Below are 14,887 nucleotides of genomic sequence, written 5' to 3'. Positions count from 1 at the left end.
GTGACACGTAAATACTGCGCGTCCTATGTTTTGGTTCGGACTGCGTTCACACCAGCAATGAACCGCTCCAGAGTTCGCAAGCAAGCGCTCCGAGACCACCTGTTTTAGCGGACCAGAGTCCGGTTGTTTAGTTCACTTAAGAGGTCTCGGACTGCATTCACACCAACCCAAATGAACCGCACCAAGCGGCTAAACGCACCAGGGTTCGATTCAACCGGACTATACAAGGCAGGTGTGAACGCACCCTTAGTGGCATTATTTTAGATCTTAGGTCTAACCCTAACACCGAGTTCACTAAGTAAGATAAACCTTTATTAATCCCCGTGGGGAAATTCAGTTGTACAAAGCAGCAACAGGGTAAGCGTGAAAAATCAGGACAGCAAAGATTCACACAGATTAATAAAATCAAGAAAAAAAAAATCAAGAAAAAAAAAAAAAAAAGTGATTGAATATAAGCTTGCAGTTAAAATGAGGGAATGTTTTTAATTTCTGTTATTCAGGAATACCCTTTTTCAGCACCACAGACTGTCAATAACATGGTCTTAAGCACATCAGGCAGTTGGGGGTCAGATTTGGCCAACGGGATTTTATTTGCCAAACCTTTGAATACATTAAACCTTGCTTTATAGAACCATTGAAAGGACAATGCTTAGGGCAGCGATTGTGCAGGGCTAGGATAGACCTTACCTGCTCCAGTTGTTTCTGCACTACACCCTGCTGCTCTGTGACATGTTTGAGCTGCTCAGTGTCCTCCTCTGGGAACTCTCTCCCTGCCTTCTTAGCTGTTCTCTGCTTGGCAGACAGGGCTTTCTTAGACTTCCTGTGAGCCCCAATCTTCTCTTCCAGAAACTTCTGCTGCATTTGAAGTAGTTGCTGAGTCTCCTGGAGCCACTCCTCGTACTGAGCCCTCTGAGCATTGTCTGAAAGAAGAAATGAGGCTCTTTATAAGCAATCTTGACAGCATGAGCAACAAACATCTTAACATTTCAAGTGCTGACAGACCTTCAAACCAGAAAGTTTAAAATGTATATCTTTTTTAAAGAACTTACTGACAAATCCTGGTCCAAAGCTTGGAGGATTCGGTCTCGCTACTTGTGTTAATTTGCCATCCTGAAAGGAAGGTTGACAAATAAGTTATCATATGTTGCAACTTAGATATTTATTATTATATTACACAGCAGCAGTAATTTAAATAACATTCAAGGAGATTAATGATTGAAATACCTGTCCAAGAACTTGTGGAGGAAGTGGTGGTGTTTCAGGAGGTGGTGCAGGACCAGGAGGAAATCTGTCAGAGAAAGACCACAAACATGTACCGTTTACTCAGCTCTCAATCAGAGTAGCATTTCTTTAAATATTCGCACAATGTTGTAGAGGATGGTTTGGTACTTCACTAGCTTATAGCAAAAACTAATCCTCAAACTGCCACTACGAGTATTACATTCTATATTATTAAATACAAAAGTACCAAAGTGAACTTTGTACCTGTTCATGGCCAATGGGGTCATTCCCATGTTGTTCTGAACCATGACTTTGTTGATGCCTTTCAGGGCCACCATTTTTGCTTTCATGATGGGGTCAGTGATGGCATCAAAATCTGTAAATGACAAATAATTCACTCTCATAAAATACTGGCAAACAAAAATGTTAAACTACACGAGAGGAAGTTGTGGCCAAACTTATTTACCAATGTTAGGGAAGAAGGAGTCGCTGGAACGCTGTCGTATCATGGCTTGCATCTGTCTCTGCTGCTGTTGCTCCTGCCTCTCCTGGTCCAGAAGGTCCTGCAGTAGGAGCGGTTGCTCCTCTAGCAGAAGAGGACGGTGCAGCTGCCCCTGCTGACCAAGAGCCTGGTTCAACGCTGCCTGCTGGGCTGGGGTCAAACCGCTGTGTTCCAGCCCAAAATCACTCATAGAATCTTCGTCTTCAGTGTTGGGATCTGTCAGTCCCGAGTTATGCTGAGTGTCAGTGACTTGGTTCAGCTGGGGCATGAGTTTACCTCCTTGACTGACAGATTCACCGATTGGATTTAATGACTGCTCCTCAGGCTGCTGCTTAATGAGTAAACTAGACAGGACCGGGGTGGAGTCAGAGAGCATTCCCTGCTGGTTTGAGGGGAAGGTGTTTCCAGTTGGTTGTTGGTCTGCCGCAACAGGGGATTTCTTACAGTCCTTAACCTCGGTTTTAATTTGTTGCCCGGGTGCCAAAGAAGCAAAGTCCTTACCCCCAGGAGCTTCCAGCTTGATTTCAGCTGAGGACTGCTCACCCGAAGCCTCTGACTTTGATGATGCTGAACTGGATGACGCCTCAGTTCCTGTGCTTGAGTTTTTGTTGAGGTCTGTGTGGTCAGCATGATCATCCATAGGATCACTGAGATCCAGTTCATCATTAAACAGGTCTTTCTTGATGTCATCAAGGTCAGGGTCTGTATATGCAATGATGTCAAATTTCCCAGAGGTTAGGAAGTCATCAAGGTGTAGGTCGTTTGTCTCTAGATCTAGGTCTTTGCCATCATCAGCATCCAAATTTAGGTTTTCCAAGTCAGCATCTACCAAGTCTTTTACTTCCACGTCCTCGAGATCTTTGACTGCTGATTCTTCTGCATCAAGTTTCTCCTCATTTTCACTGCCTGACGCTGAGGCAGCCTCAGAATGCCCAGCAGGGGGTGCAGTCAGCATCATAGATGCTGCCATGTTCAGGGTCTCATTTGAAGCAGGCTGGCTCATGGATCTCATCAAAAGAGATTGTCTGAGTGCTTGGTTTCCTGACATTTGGGCATGCTGATGAAGATTGTCCATGCTTGCAGACAGCTGTGCATGGCCAGAGTGGCTGGCCATGGGGTCTAACATTCTGGGTCCCTGATTTAAAGGGAACCTGGAGTCAGGTCCTCCTGGAAAGCCTGGTAGCCTTTGACCCTGCATCATGGGATCCATGTTGCTTCCTTGCATGGCTCCAGGGGGATATTGCATGCGTTGCCTGATTTCTCCTGCTCTGTGTCGCAGCTCAATGAACGGTTGGCCCATGATGTTGTGCTGCTGCACCGGCATACCACGTGGTGGGAAGTGCTGGGGCAGCCCCATAGGGTTGCCTCCCATGCTCTTTGCCATTTCAGTAGACATGGATCGTCTCATTAGGGGAGGGATTTCCTGCATTGGGTGTTGCCCCCTGGGAAAAAACTCTTGGGCCCCATGTGGTCCTACAACCCCGGGTGGAAATGCAAACCTAAATTGGATAAAAAATACACATAAATAGAGAGAAACAGCCAAGCCAGATGTGTGCAGTGTTGTGTTATTGATTAAAGAAATATGAATTCAACACAAAGTTGAATTTTGCACGAACCTTGGTCCCTGATGTCTCATATTAGGATCTCCAGGATGTGGGCCCCTGGGGAGTTGTCCCTCATTAGGGAAAGGGCCACGCTGGTCGCCTGGAAAAGGTCCAGGAAACCGCATTGGCCCTCTTATGGGTCCCTGTCCAGGATAAGGAGGAGGAGGTCGGTTGAACATTTCCCCCTGTTGCCCATGGTCCTCCTGGGGCCAGGGACGTGGTGTTCCTGGGTTCATGTTGCCAATAGGATCCTGAGGGCCCCTCTCCTGCCGAATAGCAATTCTATGTTGCTGCTGCTTGAGGATTAGTTCTCTAATTCTTTGACGCTGCGAAGCACAAGAAGTAGACATACATTAAAGCCTTTTTAATCACAATGTACATTTGCAATCTTTAGCTTACAATAATACTGTGCATCTAGTTGTTAAGACCTGGCCTACTTTAATTCCAAAGCTAATGCGTAGCAATGCACAACCCTCTGGAATTCCCTACCTGCCAGCTCAAAGCAGGTTCAGGTTTTTAATTCTTTGTTCTGTTTCGTTTGTTTCATTTGTTTGTTCGTAACGTCATGAATGGCTGTTTTTATTTATTATATGCACCGATTGTAAAATGTTATTACTTTTGTTTGGCTCGGTCGCTATTTAGTGGTTTATAAGCTGCTGTCCACCTATGACAGAATAATAACGTTTTTGCTCTATACTATTTATAAGCACTAACTTAATTTTTAAAAGTAAGCCATTATTCCTATTTGATAAAATTACATTTTACCTACTATGCTTTTTTGGTTAATATTTTTCAAGTGTATTTTGTGTAGCTTGTAAGTTAAAACCAAGTCAGCCACAGCGATAAAACCACATAAAACCCATTATTAATGTACCTGTCGGAGTCTCTCCTCACTTTCAGCGAGAGCCACACCCTGAGCATCAATGGGAGCACCAGGCATTTGTAGGTTGTTGGAGAGTTGGCCTAGATCTTGAGAGCCAGTACCGTTGTTTGCCACACATGACTGGTCTTTGATTTCCATTTTCTCCATTGACTGTGGACGAGGCGTCATGGGTGCTTGCTCATATGGATCGTGGCTCGGTGTCTGATTGGGTCTTCTGGAGGGCGACTGCATAAAGCCATCTTCTGAAACACCAGGGTGTTTCGGTGTTTGAGAGCCTGGATGATGGAAAGGCTCATGAAGTCTGCCTTGAGGTGGGGAGAACATATCCTGGCTTCCCATTAGTCCTTGCCTTGGCCCTTGTCTGCTGAGCACATCAGGACCAGGCCGTGGGGTCCCCGGAGGTTGGGCATACGGGTCATTAAGCATTGGTCTGAGGGCCCCAGGCTGGGAAAACATGTCGCTACTTCCTGGCCTTGATGGTGTACTTGTAAATTGCTCCATTGGCCCCCTCTGGTTAGAAAACCTCTCTCCCATAGAGGGTCGTGGAGTGCCTGGTGGCTGAGCATAAGGGTCCATCGAGTGGGAGGGTGACATCCTTTGTCCAGGGTGCGACTGATGGGTGAACTGGTTCATCCCACTGGGGCGAGGAGTAGAAGGAGCCTGTGAGTAAGGGTCTGAGGATTGGTGATTTGAAGGTTGACCATAGTTGTCATGTGGACGAGGAGTGCCGGGAGGTCGGGCGTAGGGCTCACAAAATGGGCGAGGTTGACCACTGAGTTCATTGGATCGTTGGTTTCCTGTTGACTGAGAGAAAGGGTCCCCGCCTGACTTGATGGGACCGGAGGGCTGGGCAAAGGGGTCATAGGTGAAGTGGTCAGGCCTTGGAGTGGAAGGTGCATGGGCATAAGGATTTCTAGACATTTGGGTCATTGGTCCCGGCTGAGCGAACGGGTGGCCCTGAGGGTGATGCTGGCCCATTCTAGGAGGACTGGTGAAGTTGTCGCTCCCAGACGGTCTTGGGGTGTGCGGATGCTGAGCATAGGGGTCATTCTGCAGATTCTGGGAGAACCTGTCACTAGGATTTTGACCTGGTCTGTTGAAGGGATCCTGAGCCTGAGGAGGGGGCATGGGTGTTTTGAACAGAGGGACCGAGCCAGACTCATTACTTCCAGGGAATGGCGTTAGCAAAGGCCTTGAGTAAGGGTCGGACAAGATCATCCTGTTCTGGGCCATGCGCTGATAGGCCTCAGTCCTTATCATGGGTCTTGAGTATGCGTCTCTGCCTGGAGAACCCATTGGGGGCCTTCCCTGAGCCTGACTAGCCCTGGGGGGACCCATGGGCTTCAGGAAAGGGTCCATTTCACTCGTTGGCCTTGGGGTGTCAGGAGGTTTGGCATACGGGTCACTGCTCATGGATGTTGGAGAGCCGAAGGATTCATGGGCAGGAGAGGGCCTCCCTCTGTCCTGCGGCTCCATGAAGTTTGTGGGGGATTTACCAGATTCCACAGACATTCTGCGACATGCATTTGGCCCAAGAGTTGGCGGCCTTGGGGTTCCAACCATCTTGGCATATGGGTCCCATGGAGAAGAGGGTCTGGAGCTAGAGGAACCTGGGGAGAATACCTGAGGGGACTGAGGTTGGGAGGAAGAGCCAGAGGGAGGCGGAGGAGGGGGTCGTAGGAACACATCCTCTGGGGCACATGAAGTGGGCGTCCCTGGTAGCTGCGGCCTGGCAAAGCCATCTTTAGAATTGAGGGGCTGCATGGGGGACATGCTGCCATTGCTGGGCTGGGAGGCTGGGCTCTGGTTTCCACTGTTGCTGCCTTCTCCATCTAACTGCTGCTGCTGTTGTTGCTGGAGTTGCTCATTCTTTACTTGCTCCAGTTTCTGAGTTGCTTCAATTTTGGCTTGCTGTTTGCTCTTCTGCCTCATTTGCTGTGGGAAAGGCACAGTGAAAAGCGGGATTAGAAATCAGAAAAGGATGCAGAAAATATCAGTCTCATGCCAAAAATGAACTGGACCTACTAACCACCAATGTCACCAGGGTTAATGTGGAGGATAGTGCAGTTGTTTATGGAGCTTTACTAAACCACCACTTCTTAGCTGTCTTAATTAACCTGCCGCTGCATTCCCTGACTTCATTGCATACACTCTTACCTGTCTAAACTTCCACTCTTGTTCATGCTCTGACTCTTTTGGTTTCAAAGGGTCTTTAAACAGCAGTTCTGTGTCTAGTGGTATGTTGGGATCAAACACCTCAGGGGGCTGTTGCTGGGGATGGTGCCTCTTCACCGTCTCATTGGACATCTGGACTTTGTTGATGCGCAGGGCTGCTCGGTTATCTCTTGCCTTTTGCTAAACAGCAAATCAATCACAATCGCAAAACAAAAACACATCAAATACAAGATTGCAGAAATAATGCACAAAGATAACCTATTCTATCCTTATTATCTGAAACAAGTGTGATATTTTAAATGGTCACTCGTACTACAAAACAATGTTGTGTAGGAAACATTAAATCCTGTTTCATAGCATTTGTTTCAATATCTCACTTGGCAGATAGGGACTTTAATAAAGGCAGGCAGGTTCATGTCAAAAGATGATATCCAGCTCCCCTCTTATTAGTCAACTACCTGACCGCAAACCTCATGCTCAAAATGATGGATTTAAGCTACGATCCAATGCTACATCCTCGCACATATACGGGTTGAGGACCAACCAGCATCTTAACCAGAAACCTGAATCCTGAATAGATGCAACCTGAAACAGGGTGCAGGAAATCCAAAATGCTAGTTGTTTGGGAACATTGCTACACTGTCTCTTTCTATTTTTGACCATATCCATCTTGTTTGTAATCCAGAAACATGAATGGAGGTTCCCCCCTCATTAGCTCAGAGTTGACACTTGATGATGTGTGAGAAAGGAGTCTCCATCCCTGCCACTGGATTGCCATTTTACCCACACCGATTGTTACTTGACTTCTTTGTACTTTATAAGCAGCTCAGGATGGAAGTCATCCTGTCTCTGTGTATCAGGAATGTTAATAGTTGGGGTGTGAGATTGAAAGAAACTACCATCATGTAACCAGTGACAAAACACTCACATACATGATTTATTTTCTTTTTTTAAATCAAGGCAAGGTCATTGAAATTGACCCCTTCCAGATAAAATGACCTAGAGTGAACTTAATTACTGAGACCATAGTGAGTTCTAACACACAGCAGGCCTTCCTTTGTTAATTAGTTCATCTGCGAATGGCCGGATTTCAAATCGCATTGGCAAGAGGCAAGACGCCAGATGTGATAAGGGCTTGCCTTCTGCATCCTAATTTGTCAGTTCAAGTCAAAGTAGCAGTTTGATGTCTGTCATGGTACAAAGCGTTTTTTCTTTAAGACAGTTGAAGAAAATCTGCAAGTATGATGGTTCTTACCACATATGGGGCCCTGTCTTGGGAACTAGCTTTCCTCCACAGTTTAGCAATTTGCTTTACTCTTGTAGACCAGTCTGTTGAAGGAATGAGAAGAAGAGTTGTCATGCCAACAGTATCACAGAGCATAAAGAATAACTGTTAGAACTGTGTGACTGAAATGATGACCATAAAAAACACGGAGAAAGGGGGAAATATGTGCGAACCTGGGTATTCTTCCTTTAGGTTGGGAAAATTAACATTGGTATATAGGACGGGTGCTACAGTGGCTAGCTCTCCAAGTGTCTCCTCCTTCTCCCACTTGAGTGTACTCCTTTGGGAATTTGACATGGCTTCAGTCTCCCCCTCAGGTAGAGGTCCAGGGGTTGCAGGGCCGGAGCCATGGGCAGGGGAGGACCATGGATCAACTGCCTCTCTAGGCATCTGATTAAACTGTCTATCCCTGTGAAGACATATGAAGTCTTAACATTCTGGCTTTAAAGAAACAAATCAAATATATTTGAACGTATGGAATATTTGATAGTTTTAAGGAGGAAGGCAGGACATTACCTTGGATTGTCATCGAAAGGCATACGGTTAAGGGGGGAGAAATTATCTGGGATGCAGGGGCCTGCTCCTGGATTTGTAGGAAAGCGTTGGTTAGGTCCCATCATACCATTGATCATTGGCATCCTTGGAAACATGGGATTCCCTACACAAACGATTGAACAGGGTGAATAAGATGCATAGATTCTATAACAAAACAAGAAATCAAAGGCTACCTCTGACAACGACAAGGTGTTTGATGATGTACCTGTGTTGGGGTGAGGCATACTAGTGCCAGGTGTGGCAGGGAGGTGCCCTGGACCCTGGGGATGAGGCAACTGTGGTGGAGGAGGTTGGCTTGTGCTGGGGCTAAGGACTGCTGTGAAGAGATCCTCCACGTCTTTGCCCTCCAGCTCTGTAATAGAGTCAAACAGTACAAGCTTGTTTTAGAATATGCATTAAAGGTGGGGTAGGTAATTTTGGAGAAACCAGCTCGAGTGCGCTAGAATTTGAAAATACACAGCCGGAAAAATCTGCCACTTCCTTACAGAGCCCCTCCTCCAACACACACGAACGCACACATGACCAATGAGGGCACGAGATAAGTTTGTGCACAGATGGAAGGCTGACAGGCAGGTAGGCCATCCAGTTACTTTAGCCGGGCTGGTTAAAATGATTGGTCGTGCTTTTTACAGTACTACGGCTTCCACAGATGACATTTGTTATGGATTTTTTGTCAAAGCACTGAAGATATTCATCGCTATCGGGATGTTAAGAGCGTTCCATGGAATATAACAAAAAGTGTATCTCGAGCCGGTTTCTTAAACTTACCTACCCCACCTTTAAGATGGTAAAAAGCACTGAAAGATTACAATTATTTTGTATTTATTATCAGCGCTAAATTATAATTTTTTTGTATTAAAAGGACACCTGTACAATTTAGCTAAACTCTGAATCATGGTCTAAGTGCTATAACACAACTTAATACATACATTTTAACTAGCGTAGTACATGACATGGTTCTAGGCTGTAAGATGAAATGACAAACCTGGAATTTTGTAAAGTTTGCTGAGGATTGATTCTGAAATGAAAATAATTAAGAGAAAAACAATCATTACACATCCTGTATGACATTTTTAAATAAAAGTGTCTGTATGTCTGGTCTCCTGAACTGACCATCAGTGACCATCTTGTCCAGCTCCGGGCTGAGAATACCGTCCAGGTGTTCCTCGTGGAGGGATCGAGGAGTCCTGCGGCCACCGTGAGACTGGAGCATCAATGGGGAGCCGTCTGCCAGGGGCCCAATGTCCAGACCAGCTGTGGAAACACACAGACATACAAAAACAAAATCATAACACGCACACACACATACACACAAATAAACCAACCCGACACAGAACGTGATCATACGTAAATACACACGTGAAGTAAAAACATGTTTATTTTCTTAAAAGCCTGAGGAATGCAATCAAAACTGAACAGTATATGATTACAGCGCCTTGGGGTTCCTGTGTTGTTTAAAAGCAATGTTTTGGGAACTGTGAACTTTCTTAAAAAGGTACACAATCACTTGAATGTTGGAAATGTTTGCCCCATCAATTACTTTTGTGTTCTGTATTAAAAACCTATCGATTTCTTTAAAAAAGGAAGCTGAGCAACCTTCATCCTCTTTTACATCGCTGCTTGAATCCATAACAAAACCCATACAAATAATATCGGTTACTACAGATTCTTTTATTTTTTAGTTACGCTGACATTTCTCTCTAGCTATTACTGCGAACAAATAATGTATATAGATATATATGTTATTTATCAGCCCTTAAGGCATTTAGGCTGAACAACGTTTTTTTTTACAAAGAATGGAAGCATGTAGTGCCGAGTTGTTTTGTCATTCAGACGACCTTCAGAGTCCTTAGGAACTATGAGGATGTTCTCAGGAGGATTCTCTAAACTTTTCTCGCTTGTTTCATAGATGCCATTATCCTAAGTGTGTTGTTTTTCTATCTTAAGGACAGCGGTGATCAGGCAGATAACACGTTCTATATAATAACTTATTCAAAGATGTCGCCACTGTGAAAGTGCACACCACACGCATTTGAGTGAACACTGTGCACTGGGTTAGGTAAGCACTAAGTAGTTTATGGGTGTTAAAACAATCTGAAATGTTGTAGAAAAAGCTAAGTATGAAGCAGCATATATATATATATATATATATACACATGCACACTCAAAAAAGAGACACACTGTTAGAGAGGAATGCACTAAAGCAAAGGATTAATAGGCCATAGCACCCTTACCAAAAGAAGGAGGAGAGCTGTCAACCTGGAAGGGGCAAAAATCAAGACCTACAAGGACCCAAAACCAGATATAATGAGTGAAAATATAGTGAAGACCGAACAAGCACAACACGCTTCAGACAATGCAAACAAAAGTAAAACAAAAAAGGTGAACAAAAAGTATTGTTAAAGAATGTGACATTTAAAAAAAATCAAGTGGTGAAAGCAAAATTGTCTGAGGGAATTTCTCAACCGATTTTGTGAACCCACGTGACTAAATCTTTTAAAATTCTTAGCACTGTGACTGTGAGATATATAACGCACCGGAGTCACTGCTTGATTTTCCGAGCATTCCCAGAATGTCTGCATCACTGTTCAGAACATCAGAAAGATCAACTAATGGTTCCTCAGACGTCTCTGTAGATGGAGGGGGAAAAACAAACAAACAAAAAAGAAAGAAAACCAAATCGTCACAAATCATAATTGAAGGTGATGTTGAACGAACATGAGAATGTGGTCTGGAACCATTTGAAAGCCACATGTAGAATTAAATCTAGAGTAAATAAGAGAATAAACTGTAAGTAAACAATAGCAGGCCTCTGAGAGAACAACAATTAACACTAGAGTTATATGCCAACACTTTTATAACTGATTAAATGGAATGTCACAGGAATAATGTCAAAGATGAGAACATACTAAAACATATTTAAGTTAGAGTAGCCTTTCTCCAACTTAAACATCATGGATCCATAGAGATGATGCAAAATGTTCTTCGCCCACGCACAGTGATTTCTATGCTGCAGTCTTTTCTTATTATTATCCGAAGGTTACATTTGTGAAGGTTACAGTGTTTTGTTTCTCTCAACTGTTAAACGGATGGTTTAGTTCACATTTCGCACACTATTTCTTCCACTGAAAAATCAGTCTTTATATGTTGTCGTACCACTCAAGATACCTTCCTTTTATTTTCTAACCACACTTCTAAACTACATGAACAGTTTAGAAAAGCAGCCTTTGCTAATTAATGTTGTAGGTTGCAACAAGTGTGTAATGTTTTTGAAATACGTTGGACTTCATTTATGTATTTCAGCAACTCGAGACCGACCAAAAGTTTTTAGCAGATGGAGAACCCTATCCTTACACTGCCTGACAATTATTTGATATGAACATATGAACACTATGTGACGCAATACCCTACAATAAGATGCAATTCAAACATTAAGACAATTTCAGTTGACTTCTACTGCAGTTTATCTACGAGCAGCGACAGGGAATTCATCAATACTCAGAAAACATTAATGATAGTAATAGATTTCGACTGCGACTGGTGTGTTGACAAACACTTTGATGAGTGTGGTGATGCTCCATTTTGCCCTGTTGGTGTGCTGCAGCACCAACACCGGGGAAACGCTGGAAGGAGTGCAGGTGGCAGGTATAATGCTGAATCTTCTCCGCTGATGTTAAAACAGTGACTGTGCTTCGTTTGTAGGAGGGGTTGCTTTAAGTGTACTATAAAACAGATACAGTAACGACCATGTTCGCAACATAATAAAACACACTGTTGTCATGTCATTGAGAGCGCATGACATTTTCATCATTGCAAATGCATAGTTCACTCTGGACAGCTTTAACGTGTTTGCAAAGACAGGACAAGGAACAAAGGGGCATGTCATATAAAGAGAAAGGTTAAAAGGGCAAAAGACAAAGTGAATTGGCGGGCGAGACAGAGCGAGCAGAGAGAACAGAATCAGAACTTTACTTTATTTGGTGTTATTATTATGTAATGTGGAATTCTTTAGTGTGTAGATAAAGCCACAGTTGAACAAATGACACTGTGAACACCAGAGATTAACCTTTGACTCTAGGACTGTTTTGAATGAATGGTAGAAATGCAGTTTGAACATGTGTTTAGTGGATACTCTTTGACTTCTGTGTGAAAAGGGTCGATACTCTCATTGGGTGATGACAGTTGCAGAAAGAGGGTGGAGAAACCGAGGGATACAATTCCTTGTTATACGAAATGCCATATAAAAGACACCCCTGTTGTGTCAGGCTTTTTCAATACTTGCATCGACTCGTTACCGGGTACAAAATTGGTCTCAGTTATCCGGTAATATGTCATAATAGAACAACATATTAAATAATGAATAATTGGCTTTTTCCTGGGAAACTAATGCAATGTGTATACGTACGTGCTGCTGCTGGTCTGGTTTGAAGGGATGTTGAGGAGGCGCTGAGCAGAGGGTCTGACGAAGGGTCCAGGAAGCTGGTGGGGAGGTTTTTCCTCTCCCCTTGGCTTTGCCCTTCTTCCAGTAAGCCCGATTCCCCCCCCTGGTGCCTGTTCTGCTTGCTTTTGTCCAGTAGGTCCTTTCCGAAGAACGCCTCCTGAACATGACAACACAAAGCACCGGTCAATTCCCTGTGTTGACACTTTTATTCAAGGGCTGTTAACTTACCTTTCTTGACATCCTTCTTGGGAAATACATGACCATGTCACATAGAGCTTAGAAGCACACATTGAAGGCCCAAGAGAACTGACCAAAGTGAAACAGAGAAGCTCTGGATCTAACAGTCATGTTGCTGCTGACCTCACTTTTGTCAGCACCTACCACCCCCAAACCACTTATACCCACAAGTCATCTACTATCCTCAAAGACATGTAACTGCAGCTCCCTGCTGCACCGAGACATTAAAAGCCCAATGTGTTGCTACTTCAATAATTAATGAAATGTGCTCCACTGTGTCGGACTTTTAGGTTGGACTGACTGTGCGAGACAAAGAGCAGCACCGACAGCTGCCGGTGTCTTAATGCACATCACATATCTATGTTTTGGCCAACAAAAGGTGACACTGAGATATCGGCTAGAGACTTGGAGGCCTGAAGTCATCTCCAGTTAAGATTTTGTATATCAATTCACAACCCAGACAGGAGCCATTACAGAGCCCGATCACAGACGTGTATCCTCTACAGTGAGTTCCTTTAGGCTGTTCCTCTTTTAAAGAAGCTCACAGAAGGGGCACTGTGCACCAAGGCTCTGTAAGTGGTTTCTAGGCAATGTTCTTTGGATTTCAAACCGTCCCAAGGGTGAGATAAAAGGCATTTTATGAAGACATGGCATGACAAGATAATCTGTGCATATGAACAGGAGGCTTGCATAACAATAAAACAAAAACGAAATTGAATGAACGGATAACAAAGTTAAACGTTTTTTGTCTGCAAAGTAAAAATATGGCAGTTGTGATGGAAAATTGGCTGATTTAAATATAAATAAAAACTTTTTTACACTAGTTTATACATGTGATATTATATGCCCACTCTATTTACACACAGTATTAGTTTAATGTTCGTGTCAAACAGCATGAGTTAGCGGTCGCAGGTGACGGACCTGCAGGTAGGCGGGAAAAGCTTCCTCCAGTTTTGTTTTCTTTTTCCTGTAGCGCTTCTTTATTTTCTCTGGGACCTCTGGTCCAGGGGGCATCTCGTCCACAGGAGTATCAGGCAGAGCCTCTGACCATCCTGCAACAAAAAAATGCCATTACATAAAAACATTGTATACATTTTAATACAGGTGCGAGTAGATATGACGGGTATACACACCCTCATCTTTTCCAAAGGTATTCTCTGACACGGAGCCAGTGGAATCCTTTCTGCTCAGGGATCGTTTGGCTTTGCCTGGACCTTGACCTGGACGGCTCCTTTGGCGTACCATGAACCCACCAATGCCTTGAAAGGAGAAGTTACATTTTATTATTATCAATAAATCAAAACCTATATTCAGAAACAAATACATAATTTAGATATGATTTGTATGACGTTTCATTGTAATGGTTCAAATAATTGTCTAGTGCATTTAGCATGAAGGCTCAGAAAAGCATCATGGAGCCCTGTATACATCAGAGGCCCTGAGATGGCATTACTTTGCTACATCTACAGCGTTGGGCATGTACTGCACCATTTTACGCTTCAGAGGAGCTGTCTCCTTCAATCAGGTGCCCTACCCGGCCGGTACGGTTTCCTCTTCCTCTTCTTGCTGCCGTCGGCCCCCTTGGAGTCGTCTTCTGCCGGCTCTCTCTCCATGCTGGAGTCAGACTTTGCCTCGCAATCTAGGAGCTCCGCCTCTACATGAGGGAGAGAGCATTGATGATGAGTGACAGCCCTGCGGCAGAGAACCCCCCCACCAGGCTCCTCCACACAGCCACCAGAGTCAACTCTATCTGAACTGCACACAGTGGCAGGACATTAGCCTGATTGAAATTAAAATCACCAGTTCGACTATTATGGACATTCATTTCAGTCAGATTTTTTTTTTTTTTTTTTTTTTTTAAATAAATAAATGGCTATATTTTGACTTTAAAGGTCCCATGTCATGGCCATTTCCACTGATCATAATTCCATTGTTGAAATCTACTAGAATACATTTATACTGTGCAATTTTCCAAACTCACATT

The 14,887-nt window shown here is 44.0% G+C and overlaps 1 protein-coding gene across 6 annotated transcripts in view; it reads right to left on the bottom strand.

The window, feature by feature from the left end:
• Positions 1 to 14,887, bottom strand: part of kmt2cb (lysine (K)-specific methyltransferase 2Cb) — a 69,677-nt gene that overhangs the window by 14,976 nt on the left and 39,814 nt on the right. For 3 of the 6 annotated variants that reach the window (XM_034104648.1, XM_034104649.1, XM_034104651.1), the window contains 20 exons: positions 14,438 to 14,557; positions 14,037 to 14,162; positions 13,825 to 13,955; positions 12,631 to 12,823; positions 10,763 to 10,855; positions 10,460 to 10,507; positions 9,339 to 9,479; positions 9,211 to 9,243; positions 8,431 to 8,577; positions 8,187 to 8,328; positions 7,844 to 8,079; positions 7,641 to 7,714; positions 6,368 to 6,565; positions 4,202 to 6,145; positions 3,340 to 3,653; positions 1,688 to 3,222; positions 1,486 to 1,597; positions 1,225 to 1,288; positions 1,050 to 1,110; positions 688 to 920 (listed from right to left, as the gene is read on the bottom strand). In XM_034104648.1, the coding sequence (XP_033960539.1) occupies positions 688 to 920; positions 1,050 to 1,110; positions 1,225 to 1,288; positions 1,486 to 1,597; positions 1,688 to 3,222; positions 3,340 to 3,653; positions 4,202 to 6,145; positions 6,368 to 6,565; positions 7,641 to 7,714; positions 7,844 to 8,079; positions 8,187 to 8,328; positions 8,431 to 8,577; positions 9,211 to 9,243; positions 9,339 to 9,479; positions 10,460 to 10,507; positions 10,763 to 10,855; positions 12,631 to 12,823; positions 13,825 to 13,955; positions 14,037 to 14,162; positions 14,438 to 14,557 (5,945 nt within the window). The remainder of the gene's footprint in view (positions 1 to 687; positions 921 to 1,049; positions 1,111 to 1,224; positions 1,289 to 1,485; positions 1,598 to 1,687; positions 3,223 to 3,339; positions 3,654 to 4,201; positions 6,146 to 6,367; positions 6,566 to 7,640; positions 7,715 to 7,843; positions 8,080 to 8,186; positions 8,329 to 8,430; positions 8,578 to 9,210; positions 9,244 to 9,338; positions 9,480 to 10,459; positions 10,508 to 10,762; positions 10,856 to 12,630; positions 12,824 to 13,824; positions 13,956 to 14,036; positions 14,163 to 14,437; positions 14,558 to 14,887) is intronic. The other 3 variants (XM_034104650.1, XM_071206277.1, XM_034104652.1) reach the window with 3 other exon arrangements.

The sequence above is a fragment of the Pseudochaenichthys georgianus genome, chromosome 17 (genome assembly GCF_902827115.2).
Source record: "Pseudochaenichthys georgianus chromosome 17, fPseGeo1.2, whole genome shotgun sequence".
Taxonomy (NCBI): domain Eukaryota; kingdom Metazoa; phylum Chordata; class Actinopteri; order Perciformes; family Channichthyidae; genus Pseudochaenichthys; species Pseudochaenichthys georgianus.
Note: the sequence above shows the minus strand (reverse complement) of the source record. Positions and strands in the feature narration are given on the sequence as shown.